At 35.1% G+C, this 14,793-nt stretch overlaps 1 protein-coding gene across 4 annotated transcripts in view; it reads right to left on the reverse strand.

Annotated features, from left to right (window-relative positions):
• trol (terribly reduced optic lobes) overlaps positions 1–14,793 on the reverse strand; it is a 278,511-nt gene that overhangs the window by 31,345 nt on the left and 232,373 nt on the right. For all 4 annotated transcript variants that reach the window (XM_088266065.1, XM_088266064.1, XM_088266063.1 and 1 more), the window contains 19 exons: positions 13,946–14,139; positions 13,323–13,450; positions 12,559–12,778; positions 11,582–11,758; positions 11,343–11,491; positions 11,017–11,185; positions 10,444–10,658; positions 9,630–9,848; positions 9,049–9,309; positions 8,710–8,824; positions 8,497–8,594; positions 7,364–7,600; positions 6,103–6,193; positions 5,131–5,252; positions 3,788–3,971; positions 2,955–3,153; positions 2,307–2,473; positions 1,512–1,736; positions 573–762 (listed from right to left, as the gene is read on the reverse strand). In XM_088266065.1, coding sequence (XP_088122191.1) covers positions 573–762; positions 1,512–1,736; positions 2,307–2,473; positions 2,955–3,153; positions 3,788–3,971; positions 5,131–5,252; positions 6,103–6,193; positions 7,364–7,600; positions 8,497–8,594; positions 8,710–8,824; positions 9,049–9,309; positions 9,630–9,848; positions 10,444–10,658; positions 11,017–11,185; positions 11,343–11,491; positions 11,582–11,758; positions 12,559–12,778; positions 13,323–13,450; positions 13,946–14,139 — 3,360 coding nt within the window. The remainder of the gene's footprint in view (positions 1–572; positions 763–1,511; positions 1,737–2,306; positions 2,474–2,954; positions 3,154–3,787; positions 3,972–5,130; positions 5,253–6,102; positions 6,194–7,363; positions 7,601–8,496; positions 8,595–8,709; positions 8,825–9,048; positions 9,310–9,629; positions 9,849–10,443; positions 10,659–11,016; positions 11,186–11,342; positions 11,492–11,581; positions 11,759–12,558; positions 12,779–13,322; positions 13,451–13,945; positions 14,140–14,793) is intronic.

A 14,793-nucleotide genomic window follows, 5' to 3' on the forward strand; every position in this document is an offset into this window, starting at 1 on the left:
CCGTTCCACTTTGGACTTGCTAAACAAACTTAACATTGATTTAGGAAAAAAAAAATAAATCTGTTTTTTTTTAGTATTCTGACGTGTTAACACATTGTTTGTGGGAAACGTTTAAAAGCATCTTTAACATACTGTTGGTAGAAAGCGAGAGACACTAATAATCGTTTTATTTGCTTACTTTTGGTACAGTGCAAGACGCCAAAAAACATTGTACAGATCGGATTTGGGTTTGCAATTACTTGTGATCAGTATACGACCCTAATTAATACACTAATTAAGGTCAGGATTGATGAAAAAACCGCCCGTAGACAATGTGTTAATAATGTACAATTAGAATTTTGAGTTCTAGAATGGAACTGAGTTAGAAAACTTTGTGATATTGACGGTATTAGATATTTATTTGATATAATTTTTTTCTTTTAAAAAGAAGGAACTAATCTCTAATGTAAAATGAGTATAAATATATCATCTCTCGACTTATAGAGTTGTGTTGTGGGTTGTACGAGGCCACCATAGTGGCTGGTTAGGTTAGGTTAGAAACTATGTTTCATCTCACAAGCAGGCTTACTCACCAACACTAGAGCAGTCAGAGCCAGCATATCCAGGTCTGCAGTGGCAAATGACGGAGTTCGGGCCGAGTTCGCAAGCTTCTTCGCGATTGGAGCACGGACAGCGGTTGCAACGGCCTTCGTTGGTGCGGTAGTGGCCTGCCGTGCAAGACTCGCAACTAGTTCCACTGTATCCAAGCGGGCAACGACAAACCTATCAAGCCATATTAAATAATGATTAATATGCGATGTGATGATAAATGCATTTTCATTAATTGTTGTCTCGTTGTGATGCACTATCCAGGTGTGGATAGGGGTCAAAGAAAAAGAAATAGATAATAGGCCTTTTCAGGATGTTGGATTATTGGCTGATAAATTAATACAAAAAATCACAAGACTATCGATAACATTCTTATTGAAATATGTAGGGAACTAAGGGAGATATTTAAGTTTAAGCTTTAGATATTTTAATAAAATGAAAAACGTCCATTCGCAAACGCCATCAAATTTCCTTCACCGAACGTTTTATGACGTCATATGGTTTAAAGAGCTGTAATAGTAGTAGTATGAATTGTTTGTTTACCACTACACTACCATTTGTGTTATACAAATATGAGGGGGGGTGAGGGTGGGAGGGTGGACCATAGACATCAACAAATAGAGCCGCCAATAATTTAGCAATGACACCAACATTAAATAACTCCATCGTTTCTGTGACGTCATTCATTACCAACTTACGAATATAACGTTTTTTCGAAGGCAAATTTCCCAAAAGAAAATGATGAATGAAAATATTAATTATATCGGCTGTTATAAACACAAAACGAGTCTAATACAATCCTTTATAGGTTAAATATGTTAAATTCGATATTCCTCCCGTCTGACAAAGATCCATTATTAGAATTAAGATATATAAGGCAGTTTTCTTCTCGGGTGACGATTATTTTAAAATTGTTGAATTACCTCAATGTTCTTAGCAAGCGGTTGTCCAGTCGCAGCAGGGACAGCAGTGTCCATCGCGACGTCAGCGATGTATGTGTTAGTGAGTACGGGTGCCAGAGTGGCCCTGATGAGGACTTGGCGCAAGTCTGCCAGCACCGAGATGAAGTCGTTGCGAGACACGGGTCGAGGAGCCTCACCAGTCGACAGAGTGCTCCAACCGGATTCCGAAAGTGGCACAGAGAAGGTCTGAAAACAACAATTAAAATTAGTATAAATGTTTAAAAGGGAACAACCCGAGAAATCTTTTTTGTAGATGCTTTTTCTGTAAAATGGGATGGACAATGTAAAATTTTCGTTAAATTCATTTGTTTGCATTAGATTTAACTTATCAGTGAGTAAATTCTTGTAAACTAAACTGTATTAAGGATTGAGTTTTTTGAAGCGTTTTTTACATAAAAAAACAACTTAAATCCTCACAAATTCACTTTTCTAATATCGAAAAAAAAAACTGATAGCGGGTTTCGGTAATCTTCAATTAACAATTTTGTCAAAACCAAAAGGCAGTTAAAAAACAATTGTTACAGATAATTGTACATAAAATTTTTAAATAACGCAATGGAGACCGCAGATGTTCATCAAATCAGATGGTCCTCTTTTTGAAATAATAAATTTGACACAAAAAAATTATAAGTGTGAATACAACACTCCAATTTTGTTTTGACAATATATTGAATTAATTAATTCCCCTGCACCGATATATTGAATTAACCGATCAATAAGGTGAAAAGTAGGTTTATTTTTTCAATGTCAACTCACAAGAGGTGTATTGGAGCGAATACGGTTAGGGTTTTTCCAGAAAATTGTAAGGCTGCTTCCAACAAGTAAGACATCCGTATCATCAGTTGCATATTCTGATCTATCACCGGGAACTTCAAACTTCTGTGTGACAGTGATTTGGCCGCCGTACGAAGTCACCTTATTGCCTGTTGGATGAAGTAATTAATTAAAAACACAATTCTACTATATATGGAGGCTATTTAGACACTTAATTTAGTATAAGATATTAATGGACTTATTCAGAATCACTAATATAAATGGTGATATCTAATTTGGCTTCGCCCCTCTACTAAAAATATACAGGGGAAGATTGTGATAGGTTTAAATAACAGCTGACATCATGGCATGAATACTTTATGTCCGAAAATACTACTTATTGACAAATAAATGAATAAATATTGTTTTTATAGAAATATGATTACTATAGTCAATATTGCAATCTTTTTCGTATGAAGGATGCTTTAAATTAAAAGAAGGGATTGAGGTATGCACAAAAAAATTTGTATTTATTCCTAGAAATATTTGGTATATTTAGTGACATTAATGTATCAAGTACCTATTATCTATTAATGGATTTTGACAAAAATTTTAATAAAAGAAAATATTGATACGGAATAACTTGTTTACCAGTAAATGCCGATGGTAGAGACCAGAACAGTCTCGGAGACTGAGATCTTCCATCGAAGCCGTAGCCAATTTGATTCAACGGAACATTCAGTTGGAAGTTGGCATCAATCAATGTATCTTGGTTTAGAGTTGTCAATGTGAAGCCATGGGAATCGTCAAATATGGCAGTAGGTATCTGTAGTCTATATAGATAAGAAGCCTGCAAAAAGGTTTATATGATGTTAGTATTAACAGAAATTATATGACTTAAAAAAATAGACAGAAAATAAATTATATGAGTAACATATTCTTTATGTGTATTCAAATAAGGGGTGAACTACTGAAGGCGCATATGTATTATGTTTGTCGTACATGATAGTTATTCAGCAAGATTAGGCTTTTAGCCAATCTTTTATTGATTCCTAGCATATCCACTATTTATAAAGTTTATAAACAGTACGACATTCATCATTCTACCCATGATTGAACATCCATATATTGTAGTCATACAGGAGAAAGTGACCAAGTGCATTGTTTTACAAAAACATGATCACTGACTATTTCCTATCTCACTAGCTTAATATTGCCCTGAAAACATCCCAAAGGATTTTAAACTTGGAAGTATAATATATTGACTAGTTAAAAATGACTAACTGCATTGGTGTTTATTTTCTTGCCAAGCAATAGTGACTTAAATGGCCCTCCTGAACATTTTACGTTTTGGTAGTTGGTCACTTTCTCCTGTACGACTACGATATGTGTACTTTGATTGTGGATCTTCAATATATTTGAACTATTATGTCATTCAGCATGGAGTGGTATATTGCAAAATATAATTATAAATACAAGTGTACCTCGCTACACTGATCAGTGACTCCGGAGCAGTAGCATTGAGAACATCCCCAAGGGTTGGATTCCTCCAGGTTGAATGATCCAGATTTACACTGGTCGCACCTTTCTCCTTCCACATTAGATTTGCAGGAACAGGTGTTGGAGCCTCCCATACAGAATGGAGCTCGTGTGCCACGTACATCGCATCTGCAATTCCAACAAAAGTTATTGGAGAGATGAATTGTAATTTTATTAGTGAAAACTGATTAACTAGTCCATTGAGTGAATGAAACAGCGTAAGGTGATATATTGCCAAAAAAATATTAAGTGACAATTTTGTCTCCGTTTCACAATATTGAGTAATCCGAAGTATGAAAAATATTCAAATTTTGAAGATGAAAAATTACCCCATATCGCTCACTCCTTTCAAGAACGTCGTAAATCAAAAAACTTGATTTTTCAGGAGAACATTTTTAAAGTTTAAAAATAAAATTAATGTATTAAAATAAATATCAAGCCATTGAACTTTTTTACTGTGCAATATATCTTTTTGGTTAAACCTGAAGGTTTTTTTCTCCATTTGAAAAATATTTATTATATTTATAAAAATAATTAAACAATACCTTTCTTCAAAATGCAAAAACAACACTTTCTGCCCTGTAGCGAATAAATATTAAGTTAAAAATATGCCACTTTTGCTGGGATATAGTACATTTCCTGGACATTCCGAAAACATGCACAACTGAACACTGACAATTTTTGATTTATGACGTTCTTGAAAGGAGTGAGCGATATGCATGATAAATGACTATCCTGGGTCTGTCAAGCTACTGGTTGTTAATTATGTACCAGGCCCTTCATTAGGGGCTTTTTTGTTTTTTTATGTCGCTTATCTTGTGTGTAAGGGGTAAAAACTTGTTTAAACGATAGCTGATAAATGTTTGGAAACAAACGCAAGTTTGTGATAAATTAAATTACAAACAAAAAAATAAAATAAAACTGTGATTTTAAATTCTAACATATCCCTGTATCCCTCTTTTCCCCCTGTCTTAGCTCCTTTTTTTGGAATTACCCAACTTTCAAGTAACTCTGAATTCTAGCTACGGCTTATGCAACACCGCTTATTACGTCATTACTTCATAGGCTTCAATTTAATAAGATTAATAGTCTATTCCGAAATGTGAATGGGGTTTACTCATTTTGATCAAAGTTGCTATAATTTTATGTAATTTGTAAATAATTTCAGGTTAAAACATTCCTAGTTACTTCCACCACACTCTCTTTTATAACAACATTGAATTTGTGCGTCAAGTCTGCCATGATCCAGCGAAACTTAAAACATGCAACACTGAGAAAAGAAACAAACCTGCATATGGTTTGGTCTTCGTATTTGGGTCGGCAGGATCCAGGAGTTCCGAGAGTTGCGTCACCTTCGTACCCGGCCAAGCAAACCTCACAAGATGGACCTTCGGTGTTGTGTTGGCAGTTCTAGAGATAAGAAAAAATGTTTCATAATTTGTTCATATGCATGCATGTATTCCCTAAACATCTTAAAAGTTTGATAGTTTAACCTTTTCCACTCTGACCATTTTTTGTCATAACTGATCAGCTACTCTGATCAAAAAAATGCGACGTTTTTTTACCATAAAATTAAATATTTTGGTTCCCTAATTTTGGGACACTCTGTCTGGCAATTCGTATGACCATGTTAATTAAGATTAACTGTATTTATCTGAAATATTTTTTGGTAGTATATACTTTGGTGATAGAGAAATCAGTGATTAAAGTTATACCTGCGCCGGGCCAGAAATTGAGGCCTACAAAGTGGTAAGAGTTAATGAAAAGTGAGTATGTTTGAAATGCAAACTGTGTGCCAAAAGCGCTGTGGTCATTATCGAACATTGTATGCCGGTTGTGGGTACAAAGTTAATTCAAAATATTCTAAACTTCGATTCAGTATATATGTTAATGTAATTTAACACATACATATTGTGGAACAAAAAACAAAAAAAAAACATAAAACATAGTACTCGTAGATAAGCAATGGATTGTCCACCTCCACAGCTCATTTGACAAGACGAATCACCTTGATTTTACAAGATAAATTTCATTTATATATTTCTATCAAAATCCAATAACTTTAATTCTAAAATAAGTAAATGTACGAGGGACATTAAAAATAAAAATGTTTTTAATAAAATTATGGTAATTAAATTTGATTAAAGGTAAATTAAAATATTTTATGTGTTTCGTAAGTAAATAGTTAATGGTAAAATAAATATCTAAGGAAACATTTTGTTGCGATATATCCCCCATAATAATATTGAATAGTATTTACCAAGCAATCTCCAGTCTCTGGATGACATTGATCGGCATGTCCATTACAGCTGCAGAGTTCGCAGAAACCGAGGTACAAGCCATCCAATCCTCTGTAATAGAACAAGTATATTTAGAATCAAACACCAAATTTTAAGTATGTTTTTTTTACTATGGATTAACCCATGGTCATTATATCAGAGTCATAGATTAAATAGAAGTCTTTCAACCCGATTTCCTTTTTTCCTGTAATATAACAAAAATGAGTCAACCCCTTAAAAGGTTAACTTGTACTCTCTCGCCAACAGCGATCACAAAAAATGTGTTCAAACATGTTAACACATGTAGTCGGGCGGTTCGAACAATAGACTCTAGCCTATAGCGGATGTTTTTCGCGATTAGCGCAAAAATATATCGCTTTATTAAAATTGACAAAATTTCTAAACCAAATAATATTTTCGATTGAAATTTTCAAAGAAATCATATATGACATTTGATCATCAAAAATAAATTATAATCATAATTTTTAATTAAGTATTCCGTATTTCACAATTTTAGAAGCATTGTAAACTCTAAAAATAATCTTCCCCTCCGAGGTATCATTCCCTATGCAATGCTAACATATTCAAATAATAAAATACCGAACAGTAAACAAAACAGTGCGAGCGGTGTGAAAAATAGTCCAATACATGAAATGACTCAAACTAAACTGGAGATTGAGATCGCATAAAAACTCTAGATTTCTGGCGATGCCTTTACAAGCGGCACACTAGCCAATCCGGACAAATACTCAAATAAGACATCTCGAATACGGAAGCAAATTACCCTTCAAGGCGTTTTATTTCACGCTGATAATAAACCCGTATATTGCCGTTTCCCGCCGAAAACCGGCAGTAGACAAAAACGGCATTTGCCGTGTCCCGCAGTTGACCGACAGTCTGCAAAAACGGAAAATGTCGTGTCCCGATGACAATGTGTTAACACAGTTAGGACGGGAAAGGTATTTTCACCCGTTCGGTTGATTGATAATTAAGGACGGGATGGGTATTTTTAACTACTGCGCCGGCCTCATTTCAAAGTCAGAAAAGAAGGAATTATTTAATGTTTTCGTATGAATATTATGTACCAATCTCTTTGTTAAGGTCTAAACTATATATATGTATATACACGATTATCAAATCCCGTCCCCAGTGGTCCGCAGGTATAAAAAAACAACCGTCTGAAACGTGTAAAAATGGGCTTTATGGATCTAAAGTATACAAGTGTCAATTAAAATGCGTTACCTAGTGTATCCAGGAGCGCAATCTTGACAGGAGGTGCCAAGGTATCCTTCGGGACATTGGCACTGTTCAACATGGCTGGCCCTCTCTCCAGACCCCCTCTCGTTGGCCACTTGCAGGGAAGCGGACACCAGGGCCGCTCGCTCGGTACCTGCGCCGTACGTGGCCTTGATCAGCACAAACTCGACGTCGGCGAGCGCCATCAAGATATGTTCACGGTCAGCTTGTTTACCATCACTCCTAGAGATTGAGAATTGTTGTTAATGGGACTCAGGCATGGTCGATAATAGATTGTCAATGTGTATCTGTGGTTGATAGTTTTAATTCATGCATGATTACAAAATGTCAATTATATACAGCAGCTTTTTGTGTTATTATTATCTTTGAATTTTTTTACTTAAAAACTGGAAATTTCGCAGCATAATTAAGTTAAAAATTTTAATAAAAATTTTTGTTGTAAAAAAAACACTTCCAAAATAACAACTGGGGTTTGTAATTAGTTTGCAATATAAAATAATTTACATTTTAAAACACTTTTACAACCCGACTAGGATTAAGCATACATTCTACATATATACACTTTCTCATCATAGATGTCTTAGCATTTTTGTTTATTTAAGGTTAGTTATCACTGCCAGTTGGCACATAAAGCATAATTCTTTATACTTTTCCACATTAAAAACCTCATGATATTGTTAACCATTTTTTTTTCATGGCTATTATTTTTTTTTGCATTATTGTGCCAAAAAATGTAAAAATTAAACTATTCAACCAAATACATTGTTTGACAAAGTACATTAAAATAAATACGAAATACATTAAATTTTATTTCAATTGTCTCTTACTTCGAATATTTAAGAGAGAAGAGGAAGTGGGAAAATGAGTTTATGTAGCACATTTATGCCGTTCTTAAAGTCAACTCTCTTTTAGAAGCAGTTTAAAAAAGAGTTTGTTTGCCCCGTATTATGTGTTATTTGGAACAGTTCTACACGGATCAGGTAAGAACTGGTAACAAAATATAATCTTTAGCATACCTCTAATTTGGCATTGAAGAAATAAGTCCTAACAAACATATGCAACATGGCCAGTACTTTACATAAATGGTTAAGCTTACAAGTAATTATTCAAAACATTACCTTTGCCAATATTGTTCCATAATTTGTACAGATTCAGTCAAGTATCCATCTGGTCCCGGTGTGCCACCATTGTAATGTACCAAGGTGATATCGTTTTTCTAAAAACAATAAAATATATTCTAGGGTTATTAAAAACTATTCCAATGCATCATTGTCACGTTGTATTTTAGCTAGTAAACAAATAAATATGAGAAGGTAAGGAAACATATTTACAGATATAAGTTGAACATCAGGGGCACTGTTGGATGATGCCTGGCCAGCACCAGCTACGTGTCGAATGGTATAATTCAAATAGCCGCCATACGCCGTGACTTTATCACCAACAAACCTGAAAAATTATTTAACGATGCAAATGAAAATGTTTACAAAAATACAAAGTTTATAAAAGGAACTATTAAAAATACTGTTTTGTTGAATCCATGCATAAGAACAGAAACCCAAAAAAAGAGTTTTTTTTGTTGACTAGTATTATTTTTGGTAATCAAAATTAATCAATGTAGTAATCAATTTTCAATTAATTGATGCCCACTTAAATTATCTATTTGTAAATACCTGTCAGGTAGTTCCCAATAGTAGGTGTTTGGCTTATTCATGTCGAAGTCAGTGTATGCGATCTCTTGTTTGGCCAGATCAGTCCTTAAAGCGGTGGAAGGAATGACATTTGATGTATCAGTGTCTCCATCCCATTCCAAAAGCTTAACGGAAGATGCTGATGCTTGAGAACCAAACTTGACTGTGATCAACTCTCGGCGCCATTGAGAACTGCTGCAAGACCTGGTCACTCCCATGCAGAAACATTGCGAGCATCCAAAGCTGAAAAAGTGATAAAAGACGTTCTTTAGTTGCAATTAGGGAGAGACATCTGATGTTATACGAGTGAGTAGATAACCAACTAAATTGGTAAGGGTCAGGAAATTTTTTGGAATAAAAGAGCACTAAAAAAGATATCTAAAAGCAAAACTGCAAAAATTGCAAAAATCATGAATTTTAGAAATACTTAAAATAGCATGAAATATATTTCAAAAATATTATTACCATTGACAAAAAATTAATGTATAATATCGTCTACAAATATCGGCAAATAATAAATCCACGAATACTGAGGATTATCAAATTTATTTAAGTGTAATTACATATTTTCATGCGACAGGTGGAATGCTTGATCAGCGCATTCATTACAACGGGGTCCGACAACATTGGGCTTGCAGCGGCAGATTCCTCCATCCTCGCTGGCGGTTCCCCTCGAGTCACAGCGAGATTGTACTGTTGGAGCCGGTCTGCAAGAGTCTCCAGGAATGGTCGGGTTCCCAACGTAACCGGCGGCGCAAGACTCACATTGCCGGCCTTGGTAACTAGAGTCCAAAAAAGAGGCAAAGGAACACAATTATTACTCTAGCATTATGTTTAAATATTACATATGTGGGCGTATTATAGACTGACATGTATTTAAATTAATTATTTGAATAGAACGCTTATAAGCGTCTCCCGCTCTCTACCAACAGCATGTTAAAGACGCTTTTAAGCATTTCATGCAAACAAAGTGTTAATTTGATTAACTGAATAAATGTGGTGACTATCCATGAAGGTTTGAAAGAGAAATATTTTTTTGTTTAATATTTTTTTTACATCACATGTTATGACAGACAACAATTATGGCAAATAAAGACATGATATACGGATACATTTCTAGGGGAAATTATGACATAATAAACTATAACCATTTTTCTTAAAAAAAGTCAGTATTTGGACACTGCTATATTAACTTATTTAATAGGTAGTTGTTATAGCTTTAAAAAAGTACAAAATATTGCAGTAATCCTGGCCTCATTAGAACCTACAAATTTTAGAAATAAAATTTAAGAAAATTAAATTAGTTTGCTAGATAACGGTTTGCTTAGATTGTGTTTTGTAGTATATGTTTTTATTAATAATGCAATAATTACTTACCCTGGAGGACAGTTGCAAGTGACTTGTCTATCCGAGTCGAGTCGGCAAGTCCTAGAGAACTGGTTGGTCGGGTTGGTCAGGGGACATGGGCACAGTCTGCAAGGCACTCCGGCCGAGGGGTTACCATAGTAACCGGGCTGGCAGGGCTCCTCTTCACGCACACACTGACCGAGCCAACGCCCAGACTCAACACGGCTGTAACCAGGGCTACATTTCTGAAAAAGAATCACATTGTATTACTCTACTGTACTAGGTAACTGGAAAAATTGGCTCTGTTCCGTGTATGGTGCAACACAAAACAAGTTCTTTCCTTCTGCGACACACAAGGAACCATATCCTCAGAAGACACTTAGTCTAACTGAGGAGAGCACCACTCATAGGCCAGGTTTATAAAATACTAAAATCTAGAGGGCAAGATCTAAATTGGGTATCCGTCATAACAGATCTAGGAGCCTTGGCAGGCACTGACCCTCAACCAGAATAAGTAGTTCTCTTGGAACCACTATTCTGTCCATGCAAGTAATCATTCGGGTGAACAGGATTCATAATTGTCATTAGGCATGATATACTTACTTGACAAGAGAGTCCCGAATATCCCTGGGGGCAAGAACATTCTTCAACGAATGATGCAGATCCTTGTCCGGAATTAACCACGCCAGCAGAATCCATTCTGAAGTTCTTCACTTCCACGCCAGAACCACTTTCCTCACCTCTCAATAAAATGCCTTCAATGTTAGCCAGCCTGGAGACATGAATATTAAGAATTAATAAATGTATATGCATTTTAGATAGACATTAATAAAATCAAGGATACCAGAGAAGTTGGACATAGACTTACATTTTAGTTGTTCTTAGATGAACTGGGATAAAAACAATAATATAGGTTTATCTTTACTTACACCATCATAATATCTTCTCTTGTTGCAGGTTGAGGTCCATATGATGTTTCCTTTTGCCACTGACCTTGGAATAATCTAACAGAGATGTCATTGTCTTGTTTTAATTTCTTAGAACCTTGAATGCTATGGGTTAAAAGTAAGTCACCACCCTGAAATTTTGAGACGTGTTGTTATATCAGTAGAATGTGTTAATAAATAAGGAGTTACATAACAGAAAGTAGCTTGGAGTCGAATGATACCTTGATGATGATGTCTGGAAGAGGGCGGTAACCAGAAGGAGGAGGATGTGCGCCATGTGGCCTGACCGTGTACTTTATGTAACCGCCATAAGATGTCAACTGACTTCCGTGGTATGTTTCCGGCAATGCTAGATAGGGGTAGATGTTCCGTGGGGACCATTGACCGAGACGAGTTATCTGAATATTAAAAATAAATATTTTATATATATCATAATTATGTATTATTATTATAGGTGAAATTCAGTACAGCACTTGTATGTATTTAAATGTGTGGTGATAATGGTAAAATATGTGTGTAAATCAAAAAGATCAACACTACTGGGTGTATTTTCAATATGGTATACAATGGAACGCCACACACTTCTGTCCTGATATATACTCCTCGCCCCCATCACATCCATACATCTAGTCATACATGCCCTCGGATTACGCAGACTTCTGACACCACCAGATTTTAGGTTCTGATTGATCTGATCGAACCAAGTCTTTTTCGGCCGTCCTCGCTCTGTTCTCCCGTTCATATTCGCCGCATATATTTTCTTAGTCATTCTCTCGCTATCCATCCGCTCCACATCTCCATACCACTTTAAAGAACTCTTCCTAATCTTTTCAATTATCCCTTGTTCATCCTTTCATTTCTCTCTTATATCTTCGTTTTTAATTCTGTCATACAATGATTTTCCACACATGTGTCAGAGGGAGCGCATCCAACATTATGCTTATACAAACGTCATAGAAAATTCAACATTTTGACATCAAAGAAGTATGCAAATATAGAAAATTCATTATATATTTGCATGCATCTTACTTACGTATAGTATAGAACGGTTTATTCCCTGCTTTTTATCATTGGTTACAAATTAGCAAAGACAAATAAGTTATAACACGAGTAAACGTTTAAAAAACATTTGCAGTACACCATTGTACGAAGTTGGCTTTAGGGATCACACACAGATAATAAAAATAGTGAAACTTACAACTGCACCATTGTATTCAGGGTTGAGGTCGAATATATCGGAGATGGGTTCGTCTGTAATTTGCAGAGGTTGTCCAGGTTGTTGGGTGACGCCAGCAAGGTGAGAGCCTCCGCGGTTCAGGGGAGGTGGTAATTGGTATGTGAACAAGTCGGCACTTTTGCAGTCACTCGTGGCTCCAAAACAGAAGCAACTGATACAATCTTGTGCAGTACGAGCTTCACTGTAAATCAATGTAAACACGTAAGTAAGACAGTTGTAAGAATTCAATCCACAAAAAAGTTCTTTATTTATTCTTTCTTATTGTCTCATACCTTTGAAATGCTAAAATATATATATTAATACAGCAAACATATTATGTAATCTGTTGAGATCTAAACTATGCAATGAGTGCACTAAACTCCTCATTTACATGGTACATACGTTCCATACGATGCCGTGTAAAAAATTACTAAAATAAAACAACTATGGAGGGTATGTTTCCATGTATGAAAAATAATTCTAGGTATAAAAAAATAAATCATTATTGCTTACTGGATCTAAATCTTATTTAAAAAATACTTCACCTGGCCCCTTTCTAGCTACTTTTTTCCACAAAGTACTGAGTAGTAAGTACATACGAGGGATGTAGGAAAATTGCTGTTACGCATTGTTAAATGAATAATTGATTTTTTTTCTCTTTTTTTGCCATGTTATTTCTAAATTGTGTAAAAAAAGTAGTTCAGTGTAATTTTAAACTAATCAGTTGAGTTTATTTTTAATCTCACCTGTTGAAGTAACCTGCAGGGCAAACACCAGTCTTAGTGCCATTAATAACCAAAATTGTGTCTGGTACAGCAAAAACTGATCCACGGTTATTCAAAGCCTCGCAAGAGTAAGCACCTTGATCCTCATCCTTTAAAATAATGATAACCTTTGTTATAGAACATCGATACAATAAAGTGAAATAACAAACAATTTGATAAATCAATCCCACAGTGATCAAACGAAACATATATCATTCACTGTTGTTCGAATGTGTTCAATGTCGGATCAGATCGCTGTCAACAGAAAGCAAACAGTTACTTCTGAACGTTTTAATATATCTACTAGCAAACAAGGAGCACTACTTATTTACGATCATAGTGGATACATAAGTATTGCGAATATTAATTAATATGATCCAAGAATTGACCACACATGCTGTCATACGTGAATATAAAATCACATGATTTGTGTAGTCATGGGCATGACTAACCAGCCAATGAAAAGCGGAGGCTGTAGAAAAACATCATCCATCTGAATGAAGTCTTATCTTTTGAGTTATGTTCAGAGGACTTTCTGATTAAAGTAATGTTTTTATATTATATTAGGGGTTTTGTGGATTGAATAAATTGAATGAATTACTTACTTGAACATTGGGGCAGGTAAGGGTACCAACACCGTCCACACTAGTGTAAGAGCACTTGGGAGGAATGTGTCCCCAGTTGAGTCTCCACACCACTTGAGGAGTAGGCACACCGACGGCAACACAGGTGATGGAGAGAGTGGCATATTCAGACAGAATCACAAGCGGCGGAGGAGGCCGAGAAATATATACTGGTGCTGTAATAAACATAAATTATTATAATTAAGATCAATTCCTAAACACACATTTTAAAATAAAAATCATTTACCTTTTCAGGAGTATGCATTAAACATTCAACGTTTCACTCATATTTCAGAATTTAATGAAAACACAAAAACACAAAAATAAAGGTTTTCGTCAGTTTATTTGAGGTGACTTGGAAAAATCCTTAATAAATGCCAGATTTATACTGTAATGTAAATTTACAAAGATTACACCCAGTATACAAAAAAGTCAATAAAACTCATTGAATTGCTGTTGCAATTGCTTTACGGGGTTGAACCGTCCTACTCATATGAACATACGTGATCTGTACGGTATATTATTGTCCGAATCAAGCCGTATCTCATATGCTCAAAAGGCACACAACGTTTGTGATACGTCAAATCGTTCCTACTCGCCATACGCATACGAATACATCATACGCGATTAATTATTTTGAGGTCAATATTACCGTTGGCTACCTCATTTGCGGAATATGTCAAAATTACATTGATTGATATATTACTTTCGATACAAAACTTATTTGTAAAAATATTCAAAAGAAAATTATTACAAGAAATTATCCAGCAACATCTTATGTTGGAACCTTTTACTTGTAAAGGATATAAAAAAGGCCATAAATGGGTCTA

The sequence above is a fragment of the Brachycentrus maculatus genome, unplaced genomic scaffold (genome assembly GCF_059751285.1).
Source record: "Brachycentrus maculatus isolate JH-2025_06_01 unplaced genomic scaffold, ASM5975128v1 h1tg000261l, whole genome shotgun sequence".
NCBI lineage: Eukaryota > Metazoa > Arthropoda > Insecta > Trichoptera > Brachycentridae > Brachycentrus > Brachycentrus maculatus.